Source organism: Schistocerca cancellata, chromosome 1 (genome assembly GCF_023864275.1).
Source record: "Schistocerca cancellata isolate TAMUIC-IGC-003103 chromosome 1, iqSchCanc2.1, whole genome shotgun sequence".
Classification (NCBI taxonomy): Eukaryota; Metazoa; Arthropoda; class Insecta; order Orthoptera; family Acrididae; genus Schistocerca; species Schistocerca cancellata.
The window spans coordinates 182986052-183013264 of NC_064626.1; the positions used below are offsets into that span (position 1 = coordinate 182986052).

At 44.1% G+C, this 27213-nt stretch overlaps 1 protein-coding gene across 1 annotated transcript in view; it reads left to right on the top strand.

The window, feature by feature from the left end:
* The first annotated feature begins 22009 nt into the window (after window positions 1-22009).
* The window catches only part of LOC126155379 (esterase FE4-like), a 110920-nt gene continuing 105716 nt past the window's right edge, over window positions 22010-27213 (top strand). The window contains exon 1 of the mRNA XM_049916227.1: window positions 22010-22199. Within this exon, the coding sequence (XP_049772184.1) occupies window positions 22059-22199 (141 nt within the window). The 5' untranslated portion in view covers window positions 22010-22058. The remainder of the gene's footprint in view (window positions 22200-27213) is intronic.

Sequence of the window (27213 nt, forward strand, 5' to 3'; positions counted from 1 at the left end):
AGTTTTCTTTTACTTCCATCATTATTTTTTCGATGAACAGATTGAACTGTAGGGGGCAAGGACTACATCTCTGTCTTACACACTTTTTAATCCAAGCGCGTCGTTCTTGGTCGTCCACTCTTATTATTCCCTGTTGGCTCTTGTACATATTGTATATTACCCGTCTCTTCCTAAAGCTTATTGATACGCCCTGCTTAAGTCCGCTTGACATAACAGGTAATTGTAATTGTGGAAAGGGGCCAAAAGGGGGCTGTCAGTTACACTCAAACACATATAACTTTACTTAGTTGTCCAAACAATACAGGAAAAATTTTTTGGACTTAGATTTTGGCTGAATAGGCCACACTGTTTTATGCCTTAAGGGTACAACCGCTTAAATTTAAAAACGGCTGAAAGCCATTCACTAAAAATTCAGACTCAAAACAGAATATTTAGAAGGCAGAAGGCCTCACATAAGTAAGTTTTATAACTTGGCTGAAGGCCCAACAAATCTAACATTTGAAAAGCAAACAAGTTTAATTTAAAGACGGCTGAAGGCCCATGATTTAAGACTGCAGGTAAAATTAATTAAAAAAAAAAGCACAAGGCAGAAGGCCTTATCTTCAATCAGGCTGAAGGCCCCACACAGTCTGAAACTTGAAAGACAAGAAGTTTAATTTAAATATAGCTGAAGGCCGATTACTTAAAACAGCTAAATTAATTTTTAGTAGGCAGAAGGCCTAAGGCTTCATCTTTAAACAATATTTTACACAGGCTGAAGGCCCAAACAATCTAAGATTTAACAAGTAAGGAATTAAAATTTTAAAGCGGCTGAAGACCCATTATTGAAAAACACAACTTCAATAAATGTTTAAAAGGAAGAAGGCCCAAAGCTTTATCTAAAAAAATATTTTAAAAGAGGCTGAAGGCCCAAACAATACAAGACTTGACAAGTAAGCAACCTCCAATTTTAAAGCGGCTGAAGGCCCATTATTTAAAACGCAACTAAAAGCATACAAATTCAAACCATCGGCTATAAGCTATTAAAATACACCATCAAACACCAATAAGAAAAGGCAGTACAGACAGCGGCGCTCATAAGTTTGCGGGGGTCGGTCTGCACTTGAAATATTAACTTTCACTTAGGGGAGACAGGTAGTCTGCCCATCTATATCCGATCCGTCGGCAACCCAACCAAGAGACAGTCAACAGACCCTCCAACAAGACGACTTGCTTTCCACCCGACCAGTGCACAAGGAACTCCAAAGCCAAAACGTAAAAGGCGAGGCCGCCCACAAGCAAGTATGCATAAGCTGTCAAAACTACACACACTCGTTGGACAGCGACAACACGGTGAGGAAAGTACACTGCCTGAATTTTACGTCAGCAGCCAGGGCAGGTAACCGGAACGCTAACGGCCACAAGGCAGAAAATTCCGCTGGTGCATTTGGACTTCAAATAACCAAATGCAGTTAAATTCCACTTTCGCTAACTCGAACATTCGCTGTTGCTCACGGGAATACCCCCAACAGCCAACCATGAAAACCAACCGCACAATGTGAACAGTCTGGCTTCAGTAATTACATCACTACTCAACTTTGATGTCCTGGGTCGGTCAGCCACGAACCCCGTACCAATCGGAACAGCTCCCACACACTCCGACACTGCGTAGAGACTGCCAGCAGGCCCAGCCCACTGCGCCGTGAGGAGATTTCATGGTTGGTCCACACCAACCGACCGACTGCCGCACACCGGCTAGCCGGAAACTATAAGCACCAGACAAAAAATAGTACAAGGTGCGAATATCGATACACACCACTGCTGCCACACGTAGAAACATGAAGAACCACGGCATAACCACAATAACAAAATGGTTCAAATGGCTCTGAGCACTATGGGACTCAACATCTTAGGTCATAAGTCCCCTAGAACTTAGAACTACTTAAACCTAACTAACCTAAGGACATCACACACACCCGTGCCCGAAGCAGGATTCGAACCTGCGACCGTAGCAGTCCCGCGGTTCCGGACTGCAGCGCCAGAACCGCTAGACCACCGCGGCCGGCAACCACAATAACAGCGGGAAACCAAACGCAGAGTAACAGTCAAGGTTTAAAGCAACGCTTAAGCCAGGTCCAGAACGGCTCATCCTCCCCCTCTCAAACTTAACCCAGGGAGGGAGTAATCCAAACCCTGAGCTACTTGAACTTGACTAAGGTGAACCTGATATTGCTTATCTGAGCTGTTTTCCTTGACCAACAGACTTACCAGGCCCAATATACGCATGATAGTGCAAGGCCCCAAAAAACGAGGAGTAAATTTACTAAGATTCCCACCGCGCACCTGACTCCCCTGGAAATTGCGGACACAAGTTTGGTCCCCCGGCCTGCCCTTAAAGGTTTCCAGATTACGATAATAACGCTCCGCTTGCTTATTATGGGCTCTGAGTATTTTTCACCTGGCCGTGTTCCAGTTTTCCTTGATAACATGCGGATTAATATTGGCTGGAATTATATCTTGAATTCCCCACAAGTTCGAAAGAGGAGAATTTACTGGATAGGAAAAGATCAAGGACGCAGGCGTAGCTCGTAAGGCTTCATGACTGGCGGTATTAAAGGCAAAACTAAGCCAGGGAAGACTGGAATCCCATTTACTGGGGGCTTTCTGATGATAAATAATCAAAGTGGACTTAAGATTTCGATTAACTCCCTCTGTAAAGGACCCCTGGGGATAATACAGGGGGTAGTGACGTTCTTGACACCATACTGAAAACATAAAACATCTTTGATGTCCTGGGTCGGTGAGCCACGAACTTCGTAGCAATCGGACCAGCTCCTATGCACTGCGTCACTGCATAGAGACTGCCAGCGGGCTCGGCCCACTGCACCGCGCGGAGATTTCCTGGTCGATCTACACCAACCGACTGAGGCAGTGACAGTGCAATAACAAGGACGAATCACGATTCAGCACACGCAGCCAACCTATAAGCGATCGTCAGCCAACAGACACGTCGTCCGACCAGACGACCGACTGACGATCAACCAAGGTGGTCCACACTCAAGTGATATGTATCGGCAACCGTCGGGTGAGTCATAGCTGTCTTGACCCAACTGCAGCCGTGCCCCAACTGAACTTCTGTCGCATCCTAACTCATACGCTGCCAGGTCCGAACTCCACTGCTAGCACGTTCAAACTGACTGGCAGAGCCGAACTTACTCCGACAACACAAGAACCAGGAAGTAATAGCAGTGAGCAAAGATAATACGCCATGGCTTATATCGATAAGCGCCACTGCTGCCGCTCACGGGCAGGCAAGGCGGTAACTCACTGACGCCAGTAATTGAAATTAATATAACAGAGTAGTAGTACAGTAAAAACAGGATGTCAGATGAGATATGGCACGAACACGAGTCACGCACGGCTCAACCTCCCCCCCCCCCCCCCTCCTTCCTTTCCCCCCACAAACTCCAACCTGGGGGTCAAATGCCGAAATGAAATGGCTAGCAGCTGCTAATGAAAGTAAGACAATGGCCGAGGAAAGTCGCAAGCGAAACACTCACTCGGACCCACCCCTGCTGAGGGAATACGCCCACTGGCTACCCGACATCCCTGCACCAGGAAGGGACCGAGCTAAGTCCCACAAGACTAGCAATTCAAAACCATTGCTAAGTCAACAACGAAACTAGCGCGATAGCCACTCTGACTTCAACACTCCAGAGGAAACTTGCTAATAGGCACCCCAACACTCTTACACTGAAGAAGGCTCTGTGATAAGGCTCACAAGATGACGAAGTTGAACTATTTGAAGTTGACACCCAAAGAGCTGCCAGAACCCTAAGACCAGAAGAAGATGTCTTGGACTAACGCACTAACAGTGCCCGCACCCTGTCCAGTTGACTGTCCGTAGGTTGCGTTCTTTGCAAAACACAATAGTGTCTTCAAGGCCTTAAGAAAAATTTCAATTGCCACTCCTGTCTCACCCACCACCGCCGACGTGACGTCAACCGGTTGAAGAACGGCAGCGCCCAAACGGCTACCAATTTCGGAAGACTGCCCTCAATCGATTGGTGCCTCATTGCCCACTCCTAAACAAGGTGGTCCTTTCTTAGCAAGCTGATCCCCGGGCACTGTCTGACTGCCATTACGGTAAGCACCTGAAACACGTAACAGCCAAAGCAATACGGTACCACCAAACACAAACAGAAACCAGAGTGAAACTGACAGCAACTAGAATGGCAAGCACAGGGGCAACCACGCTCTGCTACCAGTGAGATGCCCAGCTTAAATCCGCAGGACAATTTTAAAGTGGCTGAAGGTCCGTTCTTTAAAGCCCAGCTAAAAGCATACAAATTCAAACCATCGACTATAAGCCACTAAAATACACAATCAAACACCAATAAGAAAGGCAATACAACCAGAGGCTCTCAGAAGTTTCCGGTGCTTGGTCAGCACTTGAAATATTGACGTTCGATTAGGGGAGACGTAACCGGAACACTAACGGCCACAAGGCAGAGAATTCCGCTGGTGCACTTGGACTTCAAATTACCAAAATACAGTTAAACTCCACTGGATGGTTCAAATGGCTCTGAGCGCTATGGGACTTAACTTCTGAGGTCATCACTCCCCTAGAACTTAGAACTACTTAAACCTAACGAACCTAAGGACATCACACACGTCCATGCCCGAGGCAGGATTCGAACCTGCGACCGTAGCGGTCGCGCGGTTCCAAACTGCAGCGCCTAGAACCGCTCGGCCACTACGGCCGTCCGCACTGGATGGTGGCCAAACTTTTGCCATCGCCATCGCCATCATGTGAGTTCGACCACTTTAATGGAATATTTCTAAGCACTTTCCCTAAGACGAGACTGCTGCATTTATTTGCTTCGAACGGTAATTCGAAAATCCTTACTGTTCTTATACGAAACCGACATGGGTAACACTAACTTCACTAATGTTTCCGTCAGAATGCTTGAATCTAATGGTTCTGCCACTAGATTCGAGAATTTTATCACAAAATTGGTATTTATCAGTCTGACACACCAAGTAGTAGACACGATCGAGAAATAGATACCGACTAAATCTTCACAACTTATTTTCACAGATTCTTCAAGAAAAGAAACAAATTCTTAAGAGTTCGGTTTAATAAAGTTTAGATGGAAGATGAACTTCAAAGTGGTTGCTCTATTAGGCTGACTCATAATTGTATCTTCTGATATTAACGCATAAACAAACATCACAGTGGAAAGCTGTTAACAAGCGCTCAGATTTACCGTAGGCGGCCACAGCTTGCACCAGAGATCGGTACGCGACCACCGCCGGAATCAAATTACGCACTCGGCCGCGTCACCGTTGCAACTGCTCCTCAGAAAATCCTCATAATCTACACCTGCACAATACGTGACCCGCACTTTCAAAGATAAGTAATGACCTGGTGCAATGAGCTACATGCCAGTCATAGTGCCGGAAGGGATGACGTCTCAACAGAGGTTGGTTGGTTGGTTTGGGGAAGGAGACCACACAGCGTGGTCATCGGTCTCATCGGATTAGGGAAGGATGGGGAAGGAAGTCGGCCGTGCCCTTTCAGAGGAACCATCCCGGCATTTGCCTGGAGTGATTTAGGGAAATCACGGAAAACCTAAATCAGGATGGCCGGACGCGGGATTGAACCGTCGTCCTTCCGAATGCGAGTCCAGTGTCTAACCACTGCGCCACCTCGCTCGTCTCAACAGAGCATGCGCGGTAGAAAACAGACAGCCGCGTCCCTTACCTGTCGAGGAGAACACGGAAAGTGCCATAACCCTTTGTCCCAGGACGTTCGCTCAGTGTAATAAGCGGACATGTGTCTTGGCTTATCCATAGATACTCGACCGTGTCCGGTAATAAGTGAACATGTGTCTCGGCTAACCGTAGTTACTCGACCATGTCTGGGGAAATGACTGACAAGTCTTTTGACGTAATTTAAATGCCTTGCAGCGGGAAATAACCTTCGCACAGCTGGTGCTGTAGTGTGCAGCGTTGCAGCCTCTCATTTTTTTTGTGTCCTATGTTTGAAACCCGATTATTGTTCATATTTTTTTGTTCTTTGGTTTCATTTCTACCCTTGTCCATAGAAGGTTTAGTTAGGGAATACTAGGACGTTGTATTAATTGTAAAATTACAACTGGGTTCCACGACAAGTGCCATACCATTATTATACACGGTGTTACAAAAAGGTACGGCCAAACTTTCAGGAAACATTCCTCACACACAAATAAAGAAAATATGTTATGTGGACATGTATCCGGAAACGCTTAATTTCCATGTTAGAGCTCATTTGATTACTTCTCTTCAAATCACATTAATCATGGAATGGAAACACACAGGAACAGAACGTACCAGCGTGACTTCAAACATTTTGTTACAGGAAATGTTCAAAATGTCCTCCGTTAGCGAGGATACATGCATCCACCCTCCGTCACATGGAATCCCTGATGCGCTGATGCAGCCCTGGGGAGTGGTGTATTGTATCACAGCCGTCCACAATACGAGCACGAAGAGTCTCTACATTTGGTACCGGGGTTGCGTAGACAAGAGCTTTCAAATGCCCCCATAAATGAAAGTCAAGAGGGTTGAGGTCAAGAGAGCGTGGAGGCCATGGATTTGGTCCGCCTCTACCAATCCATCGGTCTCCGAATCTGTTGTTGAGAAGCGTACGAACACTTCGACTGAAATGTGCAGGAGCTCCATCGTGCATGAACCACATGTTGTGTCGTACTTGTAAAGGCACATGTTCTAGCAGCACAGGTAGAGTATCCCGTATGAAATCATGATAACGTGCTCCATTGAGCGTAGGTGGAAGAACATGTGGCCCAATCGAGACATAACCAACAATGCCTGCCCAAACGTTCACATAAAATCTGTGTTGATGACGTGATTGCACAATTTCGTGCGGATTCTCGTCAGCCCATACATGTTGATTGTGAAAATTTACAATTTGATCACGTTGGAATGAAGCCTTATCCGTAAAGAGAACATTTGCACTGAAATGAGGATTGACACATTGTTGGATGAACCATTCGCAAAAGCGTACCCGTGGAGGCCAACCAGCTGCTGATAGTGCCTGCACACGCTGTACATGGTACGGAAACAACTGGCTCTCCCGTAGTACTCTCCATACAGTGACGTGGTCAACGTTACCTTGTACAGCAGCAACTTCTCTGACGCTGACATTAGGATTATCGTCAACTGCACGAATAATTGCCTCGTCCATTGTAGGTGTCCTCGTCGTTCTAGGTCTTCCCCAGTCGCGAGTCATAGGTTGGAATGTTCCGTGCTCCGTAAGACGCCGATCAATTGCTTCGAAAGTCTTCCTGTCGGGACACCTTCGGTCTGGAAATCTGTCTCGATACAAACGTACCGCGCCACGGCTATTGCCCCGTGCTAATCCTTACATCAAATGGTCATCTGCCAACTCCGCATTTGTAAACATTGCACTGACTGCAAAACCACGTTCGTGATGAACACTAGCCTGTTGATGCTTCGTACTGGGCCAACTGTCGGTGGATCGAAGAAGTACAGTACATACTGACGAAACTAAAATGAGCTGTAACATGGAAATTAAGCGTTTCCAGACACATGTCCACTTAAAATCTTTTCTTTATTTGTGTGTGAGGAATGTTTCCTGAGTGTTCGGCCGTACCTTTTTATAACACCCTGTATAACGTATGCATGAATGGTATTTGCAAGGGTTACAATCTTCTTAAATTCTCATATTTTTATATTTAATTGTCATAACAGTTCTCAATTCTTATGTTATGGTTATTCTTCAGGAAGATTTCGTGCATTCCGCTGCGTGATAATGAACGTAGAAACATTCCAAACATAGAAATTCTGAACACTATGAACATCGTGCGAAGACAGGTTTGCCACAGCGACATTTCTTCACATGAATTTCGCTTAAGAAGGACACGTCGTTAACAATGCTGAAGATTTCAGACGTTGCCAATGCTACTGCGGCGCACTATACATTACGGATCACTTCCCCGAAAACTGGTGCTTGCAGCTGATCACAAGTCATGATACACTACAAAAATTTCACCGAAATCAACTTAAAATTATTTTTGCATTTATTTATTTGTTTATTTATTTTTTAATTCATCCAGCAGACATACAGTTAGCAGACGAATAAGAACAACGTTATTTCAATATACACTGGAAAACATTCGCACAGTATTCTTCTGCGGACTTTGGTCATAAATGAAAAACAAGATTGGTGATTTCGTGTCAGAGAGGTAACAGATTTTAGTAACTGAGGAAAGCCATCGAGCAAAACAGAAGTGATTTCTAGCGTTCCACAAGGTAGTGTTATTAGCCGTCTGCTGTTCCTCATCTATATAAACGATTTAGGAGACAATGAAATGATAATTAAATCAAGACCCTAAGCTGTCGACAGGAGTTGACATACAACGGGCACAGTTGAAAATGTGTGCCCCGACCGGGACTCGAACCCGGGATCTCCTGCTTAATGGCAGACGCTCTATCCATCTGAGCCACGGAGGGCACAGAAGATAGTGCGACTGCAGGGATTAATCCCTTGCACGCTCCCCGTGAGACGTTCCCAGCTGAATGTCAACACACTACATTGTTAGTACCCCTGCCCATTACACTCATTGCTCGCGGCAGACAATCTTACTGAGTCGCGTAAGAGTTTGGGCTATGCGTGTGCATCCAGCCCAGAAGAAGAATGTCAATGGCCGGTTAACCTTAACTATGTGAAGGTGGTATATGTTCTTTCGGACATGTCCGAAAGAACAGATACCATCTTCATATATTTAGGAGACAATAATGAGCAGTCGTCTTAGGTTGTTTGCACATGATGCTGCCGTTTAGCGTCTAGTAAAGTCATCAGAAGATCAAAACAAATTACAAAACTATTTAGAAGAGATATCTATATGATGTGAAAATTGGCAGTTTATCCAGTGTGGGGTGATCCACGTGAGTGCTAAAAGGAATCCATTAATTTTCGGTTACACGATAAATCAGTCAAATCTAAAAGCCGTAAATTCAACTAAATACCTAGGAATTAAAATGTCGAACTACTTAAATTGCAAAGAAAATGTTGTGGGGATGGCGTACCGACGACTGTATTTTATTCGCAGAACAGTTTGAAGATGCAACAGATCTACTAAGCAGATTGCCTACATTAGGTTTGTCCGTTCTATTTTGGTGTACTGCTACGCGGTGTGGGATTCTTACATGATTAACGAAGTACATCGAGGAAGTTCAAAGAAGAGCAACACGTTTTGTATTATGGAGAAATAGGTAAGAGAGTGTCACTGAGAATACAGGATTTGGAGTGGACATCACAAAAAATAAAGGGGTTTGTCGTTGCAGCGCAATCTCCTCACGAAATTTCAATCACCGGTTTTCTGCTCCGAATGCGAAAATATTTTGTTGACACCGACCTACATAGGTAGAAATGATCACCACGATAAAATAAGGGAAATCAGAGCTCGTATGGAAAAATATAGGTGTTCGTACTTTCCGCTCGCTATAGGAGATTGGAATAATAGAGAACTGTCAAAGTGTTTCGATGAACCCTCTGACAGGCACTTAAATGTGATTTGGAGAGCATCCATGTAGATGCAGATGTAGATGTAGCCCTTTGTTACCCATTATTAAGGCCATCAGTGGCCTAGAAAGTGGTTCAAAATGCGTCAACAAAAAGGTTTGATCATTTGTCCAATACCAGAAAATGTCTGACATTTAGCAAAGCGAGCTGAACGCCGACCGATATGGGGAGAAACGATCATAATTATAAAATGAGGGAAATCAGAAATAGGTGCTCATTATCTCCGCGCGCTGTTCGAGATCGGAACAATAGGGAATTATTGTGAAGGTGGTTGGACGAACCCTCTGCTAGGCACTTAAGTGTGATTTGCAGAGTATCCATGTAGATGTAGATATAGATGTAGATGAAAAATAATAATCCGGTTTCGATCACTGTGCGAAAAACTGTGAAGCTGTGGCTCTAGCCACTGTGCATCCACTTCAGTTGTATTAATTACTCGCTGAGGGGGCACATAAAGAAAGTCAAAAACTCTGACCGTCGTTTTCACAGGAATATCTATGGACAAACGGAGACACGTGTTCGCTTATTTTGACCTCTCCTCCACTGAGCGAAGTTTCTGGGAAATCGTGTTATGGCACTTGCCGAGTTCCCCTCATGAACTGATGGTAGCGCGGCTGACCCTCATTTCAGCACTCGGCGCTGGTTTCTAGTTATCGCGACGAGAGCGCTGCGAAACATGTTTTCATTCGTTTCATTTTCATACCAGTACGCAGTACAAGAGACATGGTATAACTTCAGTGGTATTTCAGGTACGCATTCTAAGAGGAATGGCACTCTCATTAACGATTTGCATCTATTTGCTTACAATATCCAACTGACACGTAAAATTCTGCCAGCAGACCATTCACGGCGCAGAAATTTCACCAATTTGATTACTGAACAACAAGTATTCGCCGATGTTGTGGACAAAATCGTCATCACTGACGAATCCTATTTTCACCTCGATGTCTTTCTTAACAAGCAAAATTTCCGCTTTTAGGTACAAGAATTCGCTAATGACTGATGAGAAAATAATGCATACCCAACGTGTCTCTCTCTGGAGTGCTTCGTGGTCTGGAGGAAAATTCGGCCATTTACCTTTGAAAAAAAGGAAGATAATTCATTAACGGGAATGGACGAACGTTGTCCTAAGATAATAACCCAGTTCCTTGTATCTCAATTCGAAGATATTGCAGCTGAAAGCATGTGGTTAAAGTAGGAATAACCGTACCGCCCGCGAAACGTTGACGGTCTTGCACGTGTCTTTTCCCTGTCGTGCCCTCTCGCGTTTTGGTGACCAAAATTGGCCATCACGATTTGCGATTTAAAGATCTATTCTTTTATTTTCTACAGTGTTTCCTGAAGTATCAGGCTAGGTTCACGCCAACAAGCCCACGACCTCCCAAGTTTAAAAATCAAAACTGATCGCTGTACCGACGAAATACGACATTCATTCAAAATTGTAAGTGCTCCAGGAAAGTACGCGTGTGTCACCTAAGCCGTGGCGGCCATTTAGAGGATATGTTGTTCCATATCCCCCACCCCCAATGTCTAAATTATAATTCAGTAAATATTATAATGCTCCGCTACTTAAAATTCAAATTTTGCGCTTTAGTTTTAACACCTTTGTTATGGTTCATTAATTGTTTATAACTTGCTAACAGGTAGTATAAAACTTCAGGCAATAAAAAGCCTTCTTTTGTTCATCTACATCTACATCTACATTTATACTCCGCAAGCCACCCAACGGTGTGTGGCGGAGGGCACTTTACGTGCCACTGTCATAATCTCCCTTTCCTGTTCCAGTCGCGTATGGTTCGCGGGAAGAACGACTGTCAGAAAGCCTCTGTGCGCGCTCTAATCTCTCTAATTTTACATTCGTGATCTCCTCGGGAGGTATAAGTAGGGGGAAGCAATATATTCGATACCTCATCCAGAAACGCACCCTCTCGAAACCTGGCGAGCAAGCTACACCGCGATGCAGAGCGCCTCTCTTGCAGAGTGTTCCACTTGAGTTTGTTAAACATCTCCGTAACGCTATCACGGTTACCAAATAACCCTGTGACGAAACGCGCCGCTCTTCTTTGGATCTTCTCTATCTCCTCCGTCAACCCGATCTGGTACGGATCCCACACTGATGAGCAATACTCAAGTATAGGTCGAACGAGTGTTTTGTAAGCCATCTCCTTTGTTGATGGACTACATTTTCTAAGGACTCTCCCAATGAATCTCAACCTGGTACCCGCCTTACCAACAATTAATTTTATATGATCATTCCACTTCAAATCGTTCCGCACGCATACTCCCAGATATTTTACAGAAGTAACTGCTACCAGTGTTTGTTCCGCTATCATACAATCATACAATAAAGGATCCTTCTTTCTATGTATTCGCAATACATTACATTTGTCTATGTTAAGGGTGAGTTGCCACTCCCTGCACCAAGTGCCTATCCGCTGCAGATCTTCCTGCATTTCGCTACAATTTTCTAATGCTGCAACTTCTCTGTATACTACAGCATCATCCGCGAAAAGCCGCATGGAACTTCCGACACTATCTACTAGGTCATTTATACATATTGTGAAAAGCAATGGTCCCATAACACTTCCCTGTGGCACGCCAGAGGTTACTTTAATGTCTGTAGACGTCTCTCCGTTGATAACAACATGCTGTGTTCCGTTTGCTAAAAACTCTTCAATCCAGCCACACAGCTGGTCTGATATTCCGTAGGCTCTTACTTTGTTTATCAGGCGACAGTGCGGCACTGTATCGAACGCCTTCCGGAAGTCAAGAAAAATAGCATCTACCTGGGAACCTGTATCTAATATTTTCTGGGTCTCATGAACAAATAAAGCGAGTTGGGTTTCACACGATCGCTGTTTCCGGAATCCATGTTGAGTCCTACATAGTAGATTCTGAGTTTCCAAAAACGACATGATACTCGAGCAAAACACATGTTCTAAAATTCTACAACAGATCGACGTCAGAGATATAGGTCTGCATATGCTGTTATTCTTTGCGTTTGGTACGATGGCGGCTAAGGTGGAGGGTGCCAGCACGTTGTCCATTCGGAGCAGAGTAAGTAGTTCCATTTCGAGAGTATGGCTCGTTAATAAAAGTGCCTAACTTCGATCGTGGCACGTTTCGCTGGACAAATTTCCCTGGCTTCGTGTAACCGTTCTTTCACAAGTGGACATTGTCACCTAGCCTAGAGCAGAGCAAGAACTGAGACTGAATGCGAAAGTGACGCAGGTCACTGAGGAACATGTGGCAAAATCTCGGTGTACTCTCAGATCCAAAATAGCTTCGCAACGTATAGGTGATAAGATTGGCGGACTCAAGACTCAGAAGATAAGATATTTGTAAGAGTTGAATAACACATCCTTAAGATAAAACGTTCCATGAATTGGCGGTTCTGAACGAAGGTGACGGACAATTCACGGCTTTAAGCACTCCCCAAATTAGCCACACTTCTTTATCTGATCCCGGATGCGAGTTGTAACTAACAAAACAGTTGGGTCGTTTTCTCGAAATATCAGTCATGGGGTCTTTGATCCAGGATGTGTAATATAATTGTCATTTCGTACAAGTTTTTTCAGTATAGGAAAAGACTGGGTGGACATTGTCAGTCTTATCATATCTGAAACGCTTAGAGAAGGGAAAATACAAATTATGCTTAAATGCAATACACGAATTGTAAGAGCAACTCAGTTTACAAAAGGAACACAAGTTATTAGATAATATCGTGAGACCGCACTCATCGAAAATGAAGATCAGTGTACCAGTTGATCACAAAAGTGGCAACAAACACAGGTGAAAGTACCGTATACGGTAATAGAAGTAAACATGTAGGAAACACGGGCGTGAAAAGGAACTGTTTGTAAGGTAATATCCACTGTGTTGTTGAGAGGAGGCACTGACTCCAGTATGGTGTGCTATACCATTTAACACAAATGTATCTGAAATGTGAAGTTTTCGATTAAGTCTCCATGGAAATGGTCTCAAATTTCATACAAGGTCTATCAAAAAAAAATCAATTTTTCTATAATTATTGACCGAATTTGATAATTTAGAATCTGTCATAATTTATTTTTAGGAGGCATAATCTTATGTTAATGGTTCAACACATTAAGGCAAATATTACAGTCATACTCCGATTAATATATGCGACTGACGTTTTAGCGAGTCGATTGGTAGGGGCCAACCGCAATCCAATCGTAGTTGTTTCTTGAAACTCATGTACTCATTGTGTTGCCTGTTTTGTGGGTACGTCAGTGCCTCGCGAAGCGTGGCTGGCTGCATTCGCCAACACTGACGTCGTCCGGCCTCCCCCAATGCAATATGCCAATCAAAAAGCAGTTTTAATCGGGGTACAGAAACTGTGTATACAGGGTGGTCCATTGGTAGTGACCGGGCGAAATATCTCACGAAATAAGCATCTAAGGAAAAAACTACAAAGAAAGAAACTCGTCTAGCTTGGCGCTCTGCTTGGCCCGCTAGATGGCGCTGCCATAGATCGAACGGATATCAACTGCGCCAGTGCGGACTGTATTTGCTTCGTGATACATTACCCGTGTTAAAATGGACCGTTTAGCAATTGCGGAAAAGGTCGATATCGTGTTGATGTATGGCAATTCTGATCAAAATGGCCAACGGGCGTCTGCTATGTATGCTGCTCGGTATCCTCGACGACATTATCCAAGTGTCCGGACCGTTCGCCGGATAGTTACGTTATTTAAGGAAACAGGAAGTGTTCAGCCACATGTGAAACGTCAACCACGACCTGCAACAAATGATGATGCCCAAGTAGGTGTTTTAGCTGCTGTCGCGGCTAATCCGCACATAAGTTGCAGACGAATTGCGCGAAAATCGGGAATCTCAAAAACGTTGGTGTTGAGAATGCTACATCAACATCGATTGCACCCGTACCATATTTCTATGCACCAGGAATTGCATGGCGACGACTTTGAACGTCGTGTACAGTTCTGCCATTGGTCACAAGAGAAATTAGGGGACGATGACAGATTTTTTGCACGCGTTCTATTTATCGACGAAGCGTCATGCACAAACAGCGGTAACGTAAACCGGCATAATATGCACTATTGGGCAACGGAAAATCCACGATGACTGCGACAAGTGGAACATAAGCGACCTTGGCGGGTTAATGTATGGTGCGGCATTTTGGGAGGAAGGATAATTGGCCTCCATTTTATCGATGGCAATCTAAATGGTTCAATGTATGCTGATTTCCTACGTAATGTTCTACCGATGTTAATACAAGAGGTTTCACTGCATGACAGAATGGCGATGTACTTCCAACATGATGGATGTCTGTCACATAGCTCGCGTGGGATTGAAGCGGTATTGAATAGCATGTTTCCTGACAGGTGGATTGGCACGCACGTTCACCGGATCTGACGTCCCCGGCTTTCTTTCTGTGGGGAAAGTTGAAAGGTACTTGCTATCGTGATCCACCGACAACGCCTGACAACATGCGTCAGCGCATTGTCAATGCATGTGCGAACATTACGGAAGGCGAACTAGTTGCTGTTGAGAGGAATGTCGTTATACGTATTGCCAAATGCATTGAGGTTGACGGACATCATTTTGAGCATTTATTGCATTAATGTGGTATTTACAGGTAATCACGCTGTAACAGCATACATTCTCAGAAATGGTAGGTTCACAAAGGTACATGTATCACATCGGAACAATCCAAATAAAATGTTCAAACGTAACTACGTTCTGTATTTTAATTTAAGAAACCTACCTGTTACCAACTGTGCGTCTAAAATTGTGAGCCATATATTTGTGACTATTACAGCGCCATCTGTCAGAAAGCGAAAAAAGTGGTCCAACTAAAACATTCATATTTATTTACGTGCTACACGAATATGTAATAAAAATGGGGGTTCCTATTTTAAAAAACGCAGTTGATATCCGTTTGACCTATGGCAGCGCCACTAGCGGACCAACCATAGCGCCATCTGGTTTCCCCCTTCAAGGTAAACGAGTTTCATTCTTTGTAGTTTTTTCGTTTGACGCTTATTTCGTGAGATATTTGGCCCGGTCACGATCAACGGACCACCCTGTATATTTTGAGGCAGCGTCGGTGTCACTCACTGCGCGCAAATTACCCTGACTATATTTATCTCGTAATTAAATATGAGGGCGCTTCGCCACTTTCATCGAAATTTGAACATAATTTCAAATCATTATCAAAAGGATCCTGTACACCTCCCGTAAACTCGATCCTCCTTATCCGCTCGTCTCCCCGATCCTCTCCCACCCCCGCCCGCTGCCGCGCCTGTATTCCCACGTCCCACCCGGTCTCCATCTCTCCACCCTCCTTACCCTCTCCCAAGGTGGCTTCCGCCAGCTCCCCCTCCCTGATGATGTCCTCCTCCCCTCCATCTACCCCTCCTATCAACTTTTATCCTCCCCCCCTTCCTGTGTCCTTTCCTTTAGGCACCCTCCCTCCCTCCCTTCCCTTCAATTTCCTTCCCCCCTTCCTCCTCCCCTCTTCCCCAGGCTTCCCCTCCCCCTTCCTCCCTCCCCCCCCCGCTCTCCTCTGCTCATGGCATCTCTGCTCTCCCCTCTCCCATTCCCCTCCTCCTCCTCCTCCTCCACTCTTGGCAGGTCCCCGGACTCGTACACGCTCAGTGAACATTCGCGCGCCGGAGATCGTCGCCGTCAGTGTTTCGTGTGTGTGCCTTCGTTTGTGTGTAGTGTTGTTCCCCGTCAAGCCACCACCGTTCACATGCCGTCGCCATCATCCATGTTCTGTGCACCGTGTCGCCTAGTGTTAGTGCTGTTTTTCGGCAAGCGTGAACGGCTCCATGTTTTTTCGATTTTTAGTGTCTACATTTTTGCCCACCGTTTTGCTGTCTTCTCTGTGCCACCTTTATGTACTACTTGTTGTCAAACTCGAGGCTGAAGAGCGGCGTATTGTGCTGCTGCCAGCCCGCCTTTGTATAAGGTGTTTAAAATTACAATAAAGAAAAAAAAATCGTTATCAAACGTTTTCCCTCTGAAACCTGCATAAGTTGATGAAAGGAAGAAAGTTTACTGCTTACTACATCGTAACTGTTCATGCTGTAAAACATCGGCATCAGGCGTGAGGTGTTAGTTTATTTCCGACCGGGATGGCCGAGCGGTTCTAGGCGCTACAGTCTGGAACCGTGCGACCGCTACGGTCGCAGTTTCGAATCCTGCCTCGGGCATGGATGTGTGTGATGTTCTTAGGTTAGTTAGGTTGAAGTACTTCTAAGTTCTAGGGGACTGATGACCTCAGAAGTTAAGTCCCATAGTGCTCAGAGCCATTTGAACCATTGTTAGTTTATTACTTCTTCACAACTAATACTATCTGCGACACACTTTGCAGATAGTGTTGAGATATATCACTGCGCTGGATGTTCATCGTTCCGGCGGTTTGAATCCGCTCTTCCATCCGCCCGACGGTGGCGCTGGCCTGCAACTCACCTCTACGTTGACGGCGGAGAGGCCTCTGTAAGAAGGGTGGGCAAGCAAACAGCGGCAGTTGGCCATGGGATTCATTATGTCCCGTTTGCGAGACGCTGGTGTGGTGTACGGCAGTACGGTTGGCACTCTGATTTGTGGAAGGGGACCAAACAGTGAGGCATCGGTCTCATCGGCTTAGGGAAGGATAAGGAAGGACGTCCTCAGTGCCCTTTCAAAGGAACCATACGGGCATTTACCTGAAGCGATTTAGAGAAATCACGGGAAACCTAAATCAGGATGACCGGACTTGAGTTTGAACCGTCGTCCTGACGAATGCGAGTCCAGTGTGCTAACCACTGCTCCACTTCTCTCGGTACGTCAGTACGGCGTCGTAGCATGGAGTGTTAAAATGTTTTTTTTTTTTTTGGAACACAGCGTTGGCAGGCAATGGCGAACAGCAGAACCCAATAGGTTCACTGAACTATCCGTATAATACAATTGTTTTATTTTGCCTGTGGTACTGTGGTACTAATAATTATTAATGCAAAAGCGGACATTATGAGTTTTTTTTTTTTTTTTTTTTTTTTTTTTTTTTGTTGACCGGTATTTTCTGTTTGTCGGTGAGAGTTCTTAACGTCGTTGTATCAGTCAGTCGGATTTGTACAGGCACGCCCTCTAAGGTGATATTCAGTGGTGCATACAAATGCATTTATCACACTGTGTTCCGTTTCTGAAGCCTTCCGTTTCACTGCGTCTCAGAGTGCTCGCTGTTGATGTAGACCCGCAATCGGTACTGCAAGGTGGTCTGATTGTACGAGCTGCATTCAAGTTCTAAGGCCTCCGATTTTTTTTCTCTGGACTGGAAAGAGATAGAAACATGCGCATTGTTTTAAAATGAGGCCTCGTTCATTGTCAATACGTCCCAGAGATGGCAGCACCGTATGGCAGATGGAATTTTACCGCCAGCGGTGAGAATGAGAACTGTTTTAAATACTTAAAATGGCGACGTTTTCCTTACTCGAACAGCGTGCAATCATTCGTTTTCTGAATTTGCGTGGTGTGAAACCAATTGAAAGTCATCGACAGTTGAAGGAGACATGTGGTGATGGAGTTATGGATGTGTCGAAAGTGCGTTCGTGGGTGCGACAGTTTAGTGAAGGCAGAACATCGTGCGACAACAAATCGAAACAACCTCGGGCTCGCACAAGCCGGTCTGACGACACGATCGAGAAAGTGGAGAGAATTGTTTTGGGGGATCGCCGAATGACTGTTGAACAGATCGCCTCCAGAGTTGGCATTTCTGTGGGTTCTGTGCACACAATCCTGCATGACGACCTGAAAATGCGAAAAGTGTCATCCAGGTGGGTGCCACGAATGCTGACGGACGACCACATGGCTGCCCGTGTGGCATGTTGCCAAGCAATGTTGACGCACAACGACAGCATGAATGGGACTTTTCTTTCGTCGGTTGTGACAGTGGATGAGACGTGGATGCCATTTTTCAATCCAGAAACAAAGCGCCAGTCAGCTCAATGGAAGCACACAGATTCATCGCCACCAAAAAATTTAGGGTAACCGCCAGTGCTGAAAAAATGATGGTGTCCATGTTCTTGGACAGCGATGGCGTAATCCTTACCCATTGCGTTCCAAAGGGCACTACGGTAACAGGTGCATCCTACGAAAATGTTTTGAAGAACAAATTCCTTCCTGCACTGCAACAAAAACGTCCGGGAAGGGCTGCGCGTGTGCTGTTTCACCAAGACAACGCACCCGCACATCGAGCTAACGTTACGCAACAGTTTCTTCGTGATAACGACTTTGAAGTAATTCCTCATGCTCCCTACACACCTGGCCTGGTTCCTAGTGACTTTTGGCTTTTTCCAACAATGAAAGACACTCTCCGTGGCCGCACATTCACCAGCCGTGCTGCTATTGCCTCAGCGATTTTCCAGTGGTCAAAACAGACTCCTAAAGAAGCCTTCGCCGCTGCCATGGAATCATGGCGTCAGCGTTGTGAAAAATGTGTACGTCTGTAGGGCGATTACGTCGGGAAGTAACGCCAGTTTCATCGATTTCGGGTGAGTAGTTAATTAGAAAAAAAATCGGAGGCCTTAGAACTTGAATGCACCTCGTATTACCAACAGCCCGCGTTGACAACTGCGTAAACTGCTGGACAGTGGACATCACAGAACAAATCCTGCTGGCTGCTACGAGTTTTGTGCAGCACCGGTCGTCGAGGAAAAAAGCTACTGTTGTTTGAGTCTGATGTGAAGTAATGTAACTAAGTGCGACCCTTTTAGTTGTTCCGTCGTTGTCCTCACTTGCTGCTACTGTTCTGGTTTGTCGGAGTTACAGAAAGTTTCAGTTTTTTCCTTTGTTTCTATTTTACCCACTGCGGTAAGGGTCGGCAGTGTTACTTTACACCCTTAAATGGGAATTTGGCTACACACATCTTCTCTGTGTGTGTTGTCTGTGCAAACGGCTATCCAATTTTGGCTCTGAGCGCTATGGGACTCAACATCTGAGGTCATCAGTCCCCCAGAACGTAGAACTACTTAAACCTAACTATCCTAAGAACATCACACACAGCCATGCCCGAGGCAGGATTCGAACCTGCGACCATAGCGGTCGCGCGGTTGCAGACTGAAGCGCCTAGAACCGCTCGGCCACACCGGCCGGCTATCCAATTTTACTAAATTATTGATGAGTTTGCGTCTGGCCCCTCGCGCACGATGCAGTGGAAGTTTTCTCAGTAATCCCAACAACGGTTAAGATACTATATGCCGTAAGGATTGTAGGAATTATACATTAATTGTGTGAGACTGGTGTCCACCATGATTCTAAGTAAAACCGAGGCGTTAACTTGCGGTGTGCGAGCGTGCTGTTTCACAGCTGGTCAGTGTGTATTCAAATTCTAAAAATAAATAAATATAATTTAGAATCACTGGTGCCTCAAGGGGCCACTTCTGTAATCTTAGAAATGGTGCAGCATGGTGATTTAAATTATTGTGTTTATAATTTTAGTGATTGAGTTAACCACTTTGATGTAAGATCATTTAAATCAGAAGTAAGGCTGCTAAGAAAAAATTCTTTAGCATAACCTTATCTTAAGCTGCGCTCGGCCATCAGATACCACTGTGCGATTTGTTTGGGTTGTGGTGTTTGGGCAGTAACGAATTAAACCTTAAAGCTGCATGATAATCCGGTGCATGGGCATTAGTAATTGTGTTGTACGTGTGTGGGTTGTAGTGATTCACGTCCAAAGTTTATTTGTGTCCGTTGTATTTGGTTAACGTGCATTGTGACTCTTGTTCACGGGATCAAAGTAATTAAACCCAGATTTTATTTCTGATTAATTAATTTTTTATCGAGTAAGACTTTTATTAATGAATGGATATATCTTAAAGATAGTAATTTCAGTCAGTCTGTCAGGATAGATGTTTTAAATTTTTTTGCCTAAGTTATTGAGAACTTCAAGTAAATGAAATTACTCTGTTATTTGAATGCAATTTTGACCATCGAGAATACTTTCGTAGTCTGTATCGCTATTGAATTTACTACTGTTCATTGTGGTTAAAGGCTCTGGGAACAATGGAAGCGGGCCGCTGTCTGATACCTATCTTAGTTGCAGGTTGATATCGGTACTCATGACTGGAGAAACCGTGATGCTCAGCGTGTCCCCCTGACCTTACGGTCCTGCAACCGTGACGCCCGGCAGCTCTTTAGCCAGCCAAGAGTACGAACTCCATATAAGGGATGTTTTTGTTAATAAATGGTATTCAGTTCAGTCTCATCAGTTAATCACCACAGCCCTCCATTCGCAACCGCGAAAAATTCTGCACACACTGACTGTACTTACAAAATTGTATCACTGTACGACAAGCAGTTCAGGAGATATGACGCCGTAAACATTGAGATGCGTGAAAAAATAGCTTTCGCTTGAAATAGACCTCAGTAAAATGTCAGCATCAGGCACAACTTTTAATTTACTACTTATTTATTACTATCCGTATTCGAAAAACACACTGCAGACAGCATCCACATAATGAGACAACTTAGCGACTTCCAACAAACTTTTAAACATTATTTCAAACATTTTCCTAGCTTTTCTCGCTTAGGTGCTTAGCGTTAAATATTTAACAAATTAGTTTATTTCAGAAGCATTCTGACGTTTGTAGCTGTTTTATACAATGGAGTTCGAGTCTTGAAACAATCCGGCGATCATTGGCATAAAACTATGCACTCGTCTTTGCAGTGAATGACGGATTCCTTCAAACACCCCCGCATCAGTTCTTGAAGAGTGACAAGAGAGTACAGTTTTGTGTTACAGTTCACCTACGATATCAATCGGGGTTGTGAAGTGATCACTTTTGAGGTGACACAAGGCGCAAAACTTCAGAAGACCGCGGTCAGGTGGTCGTGGTGTCCAAGGTACACATCGTGTCCAAACTATCCATGTGTGACCATATTTGCGCATTAGATGTCTTCTTACGCCGGCAGCAAAATGTGGCGCTGCCCAGCGTGTTTCACATTGCCCAACCATGGTCCACAAATGGAATTTGATCCCGATTAGATGGTCACTTAACCCAAACTTCACATTTCAAATTATTTTGTACTCAATACGGCAGTAGTTCATACTGGTGTCAAAAGCGGCTCTTAGTAACACTTTCGAAAAAGGCTCGTTTGCCAACTCTTGTCTGCTGAAAGATTTCTGCATAATCGTGTATTGTCACCCTATAAGTTTCAGTTTTAGCTGTTAAATACGATTTCTGAATATTGTCACCTCGGATTGAATGCCGTAAGAGAGTAGCCCTGGGAAGTTCGCTAGTTCCTTCCGCGTACTCACGGCAGCGATGTGACAAGTCAGATTAGCCGAGGTCAGGCCGGAGCGTTTTATCGCAGTGGCGTCGGCGTTTACGTCACGCAAGGGCACGGCTATATATAGCCGCCAGCGGAGACGTGATCGGCGCGAAGCGAGCAGTAGCTCTGAGCCGGCGACCCGTACGGGCAGGGGACTGCGGTATCCAGCATGGCCGACGAGACGGTGGTGTTGAAAGTGAGACAGGGTGAAATGCGCGGACGGCGCAGACGCACAGTCTGGGGATTCCCCTACGTCTCCTTCCAGGGAATCCCCTACGCCCAGCCACCTGTTGGGCCTCTCCGCTTCAAGGTGGGTAACTCAGGGCACGTTTTAATGATTTCTTTATTGGAGTGTGATAACGTACTTACCACAGAACTGTTGAACTACTAGAATGATTATTTGCAATGCAGATCTGGCCCAGCATAGTTGATACAAAAATTAAAAAAAAAAAAATGCTACCGTACTTGTAGCCTGTACCTGATCTTATTCAGTTCGTACAATTGAGCAAACAGTATACGAAACCAAGGCGAGAGAACTAAAGGCCAGGATGAATAAACTGTAACTTTCACGTTTGCCTATGAAACTGTAATTCAATGGCAGACGGCAAAGGACTTGGAGAGCAGTTAAACGGAATAAATAATCTGCTGAAAAGGGACTGTACAATTAACATCAGCAGAAGTAAATCAAGGATAGTTAAATTAATCGATTCTGATAGAATTAGGTTAAGAAATGAGACACTAAAAGTAATCTATCAGTTTTGATCTTTAGCCAGCAAAAAACTGACAATGGTCAGAGAAGAAAATGCAAACTGGCAACAGTAAGAATGCATTTCTGGAAAAGAAAATTTTGTTTACGTCGAATGTAAAAGTAAATGTAAGGAAATTTTTCCTGGAGATATTCTTTTGTAGTGAAACCTTGTACAGAACTGAAACGTCAACAGTCAGGACAAGAAGAAAACATGCGGTTTTGAAATGTGGTACTACGGAAGAATGCTGAAGGTTAGAGAGTAGCTTGGATAACTAATGAAGAGGTATTGAATTGTATTCGGAATAAAATAACTATTAACACGACTTGACTAAAAGAAGGGATCGATTGATAAGGAACATCCTATCAGCTTAGTAATGGAGGGGACTGTGATGGCAAAAATAGTAGAAGAAGATCAAATATTATCTTTCATTAAGCAGATTCAAATTGCTATAGATTCCAGTCAGTTATGCAGAGATGAGGAGACTTCGACATTGTAGGCTAACATCGAAAGCAGACCATAATATCAACAGCATACTTTGTTTACTTTCTTTTCACAACGTCATACGGGACCTTTTTCTTGGGGTGGGGGGTGGAGATTATTTATCAAGCCAAATGAATGTTTCCCCATTTCAGAAGTGTGCATAAGGAATTATTTCTGGTGTGAACTCAGGAACATCCTGCTCCTGTTCAGGAATCTGGAATACCAACTACTGCTTCCTCACATTTATTCCTTAATGACGTTTGTTGTAAATAGTTACTCTATTTTCAGACCAACAGGCTGGTTAACCTAATCAAGACCAGAAATAATTGTATATTCCTGGCATGGTCTGTCTGGGGGCGATCTGCATTATATGGTAACTGAAGAAACGTTCTTAATTCAGGCTCGCTACAGAAGCATTTTACTGAATTATCGGTTTCAACAGAGCTATGCTGTCATCACTGGATCTTTTGAATTATTACAACATACTATCCAATCAATGTTGCAAGTCGCTGCACCGGTACGTACAGTCGTGGACAAATCGAGCGAGACCCCTCGCCTTTTCGTTATGCTGATCCGCACGGCTTTAAAGTCTGCTACACAGCATAACAGGCAAGGCGACGAAGTGCTACCAACATACTATGCACAGGCGTGAAATTGACAAACTATCTGAACTGTTTTAGACTGTTTTCAATAATTTGTACGACTATATTAATGCTGATTAGTGTGTTAAATACAACACGTAAATATAAGACAGAACTGAAAGAAGAAACGCTAATTGGTATGAACTGTACCAATAAAAATGAATTTCAACTTATCGAGATAACATTACTGTTTTAGTAAGACAAAGAACCCCAGATCGTTACGAATTACCAAAATATTATCCTCATTCGGCCGCGAAACGGTCTGTGTCAACATTCAGATCAGTCATACTGGATTACCGATGCTGACCTACCATGAAAGTGTGCAAATTTAGCAATGCGTGAAGATTCATAACGAAATTCAGTCAAAAATCATTCAGTGCCACACTTAAGTCAATTCCATTATTGACAGAAGCGGGAAAGTAGGCAGTAACATGTATGAAATTCTGCAAGAGTGTCATATTGACACCCACAGGGCGCCAGTACAGAATAAAGGTAGCGATAAAATGTATTGGGGGCGCGAGAATTTCTTAAAATTGCTTTACTGATATTCTACCTGCCTCCATCGAGATTCGAACCGAAAACAAACCAGACCTTCCTTTCACTACGCTAGCAGACAACCCAGGCAAACAACCCTCTATTATTACCCCAGACATGAATAAACCGGCAATTTCGCAATGAAAATGGCAAAATGATCCGCAGTTTCTGTTGCATAGAGCTTTCTGGACTCAAAAACATGAATTTTCTTCCTTTATGTCTCCGCTTATGTGACAATCATTCGGGATGTGTATCGAAATAACAAAATACTGTTATTAGAGAGTGGATTTAGTAGGATAATTCTGCACCACCCCAGGAAATAAACGGCTACATAGCTGCCAAACGTATTATACACTGTTTCGAATTCTCCACTAGCCTCGCCACAGCCAGAAAACGTTCACTAGCCGAAGTGTTTCTTAAGCTAGCTAGCAATGGGAATGTTCGCATTTCTAAAACGCGGTGGCATTAATACTGGGATGTGAATTACCACGTGCATAGGCAAATGGATTCTATTTGCATTCCTGTAAACGTGATTTGGATCGAAAGGGTAGCTACGATTAATATGCTGATGTATCGACTGCAACTAGCATATTTCGAATAAAGAGTAGGGGGTGTTATTTATGCGGCCCTCATCTTCAGTAGCTGTCGTAGCTGTTTTCGTTGTTAGGATTTCGTCACCTAAACCGATAAAAACGGAACCCTAGTAGTCTCACTTTCTTGACCGTCTATCGGTCTACCCAACCCTTAAAACCCGTTTACCTCCAGAACGGGTGGACATAATAAGCGGAAATGTATCGCACTTTTTGCGGTAACCGGTCCCTTGATGGTGTAAAAAAGTGAGCTTCTATGTGAACGCAATCTAAAGATACGGCCGTTTATGTAAAGGACAAAAAATTGCTTCACGAACTATGCGACCAAACTGCTTATGTCATCAGCCCCTAGACCTAGAACTACTTAAACCTATCTAGCCTAAGGACATCACAGACATCTATGCCCGAGGTAGGATTCCAACCTGCGACTGAAGCAGCCGTGCGGTTCGTGACTGAAGCGGCTGGAACCGCTTGGCCACCGTACCAGGCGAAACCCTATTCATCTGATGTATAATTATAATATATACTGTCTAGTAAGGATAAACTGTATTCGCCAGCAACTCAGATCGTTTGACCATGGAACTTTTACGAAGCTACATTCAAACTTTGTTCGAAGTCGTCTGCAATATTCATTTATAAATACCCTAGGAACGTCGTATGCGATATCTACTGCAGTACCATAACAAGTAGGTAAGAAGTTATTGTTATTGTTCCATGCATGACATTTTATTTAAACAACAATTTAACGTGCCTAGGTGTTCGTATATGGCTGAAACTAATGAACAAAAAGTAAATAAACAGCAAACAACTTCGATGTTCAAATCAAATGAAAGTCACATGTCGCAATTACAATATAATTTCGTTGTTACATCTACATGACTACATGAACAGGATTTCTTTGCAATCCAGCCTTACGTGCCTGGCAGAAGGTTCGGACTATTTCTCTACCGCCCCACTCATTAACAGTGTGCGGGAAAAAGGACCACTTAAATCTTTTCTTGCGAGCCTTGAATTGCATTATTACTATGGTTTCTTCCTGCGTAAGTTCCCGAGGAAATAATGTTTTGGCATTCAGAACAAATGTTGGTGATTGAAATTTCGTAAAAAGATCTCGCGGCAACGAAAAACGCTTTTGTTTTCATGAATGTTATCCCAACTCAATTATCAAATCTGGGTCCCTCTCTCCCCTATTTCGTGACATTACAAATCGTGCTACCGTTCCTTGGACGTTTTTGCGTGCACAGTCAATCACGTCTGTCAAGGATATAATAGCAGTGCACGGACAAACGTAGTGTAGGCAGTGTTTTCAGTTGGCCTGTTGCGTATTCTTAGTGTGCGGCCAATAAAACGCAGTCATTCGTTTGCCTTCCCCACAAAAGTATGTTTTCGATCGTTCCAGTTTAAGTTTTACTGGGTACTGAGATGAACTGACAGTGCTTCGACTTGTGTTTTGTCATGTAACCGAAAGTTAATTATTGTTATTGGAGGCAGCTTTCGTGTTTAATGTATTCCTCATTCAACAGAGTACACTCCTCGTACACCACACAAAACTGTTTCAAAGTATTACATTGTTACTGATGTTACCAAGTTGCAGTGGTCATCTTAACTTGCCGTTTTGAAACAAAGGAAAATATTATAGCAAAATGTAGCAACTAAGAAGCGGAGTATCCAAATAAACAAACATTTCCGGTTTAAGTAGTTGCAGTAGGTCTATTACACAGTAACGTAAATTAGGAGCAAAGTCCATTAGTAGATCGTTATCAGGAAAATCAGCCCTCATAATGTAAAGTGCCACTACAAGAAAGAAAGTTTCCAAACATATCAATGAGTAGTCGAGGAAAGTGGACGCATTCTGTCTACTGAATCCCAACGCACGCCACTTACGAGAGGACACGCCAAGTGTCACACCCCGATCTTGCTGAAACTTTGCTCAGTGAAAGAGGGGACAAAATAGGTGAACACGTGTCTCGGCTTATCTGCTTACACTCTACCGCTTCTGAGAAGACGACGGTCAAAGTGTTCAATGCGTTGTTGCTGTAGTGTTGATACCTCTTAGCGGGTAAGGATTCAACTGAAGCGGTGGCTCTGCGGCTACCATAGCGACTTCGGAACTTTGCGCTGCGAGTTCGAAACCCGGTTTCCCCTCCCCCCCCCCCTCACCCTCTGAATTATCTACGAATGTGTATTCCAATTTATGTTGAAACACTGTTGTTGTTATTCGTCAGTTAATTTACTGTGTAAAGAAATAAGTTAAAAAGGGAACACATAGTGCGTAGTGGGGCGATCACTCTATTGTAGAAATAATTCAGAAGCCAAGATCGCTTAAATAC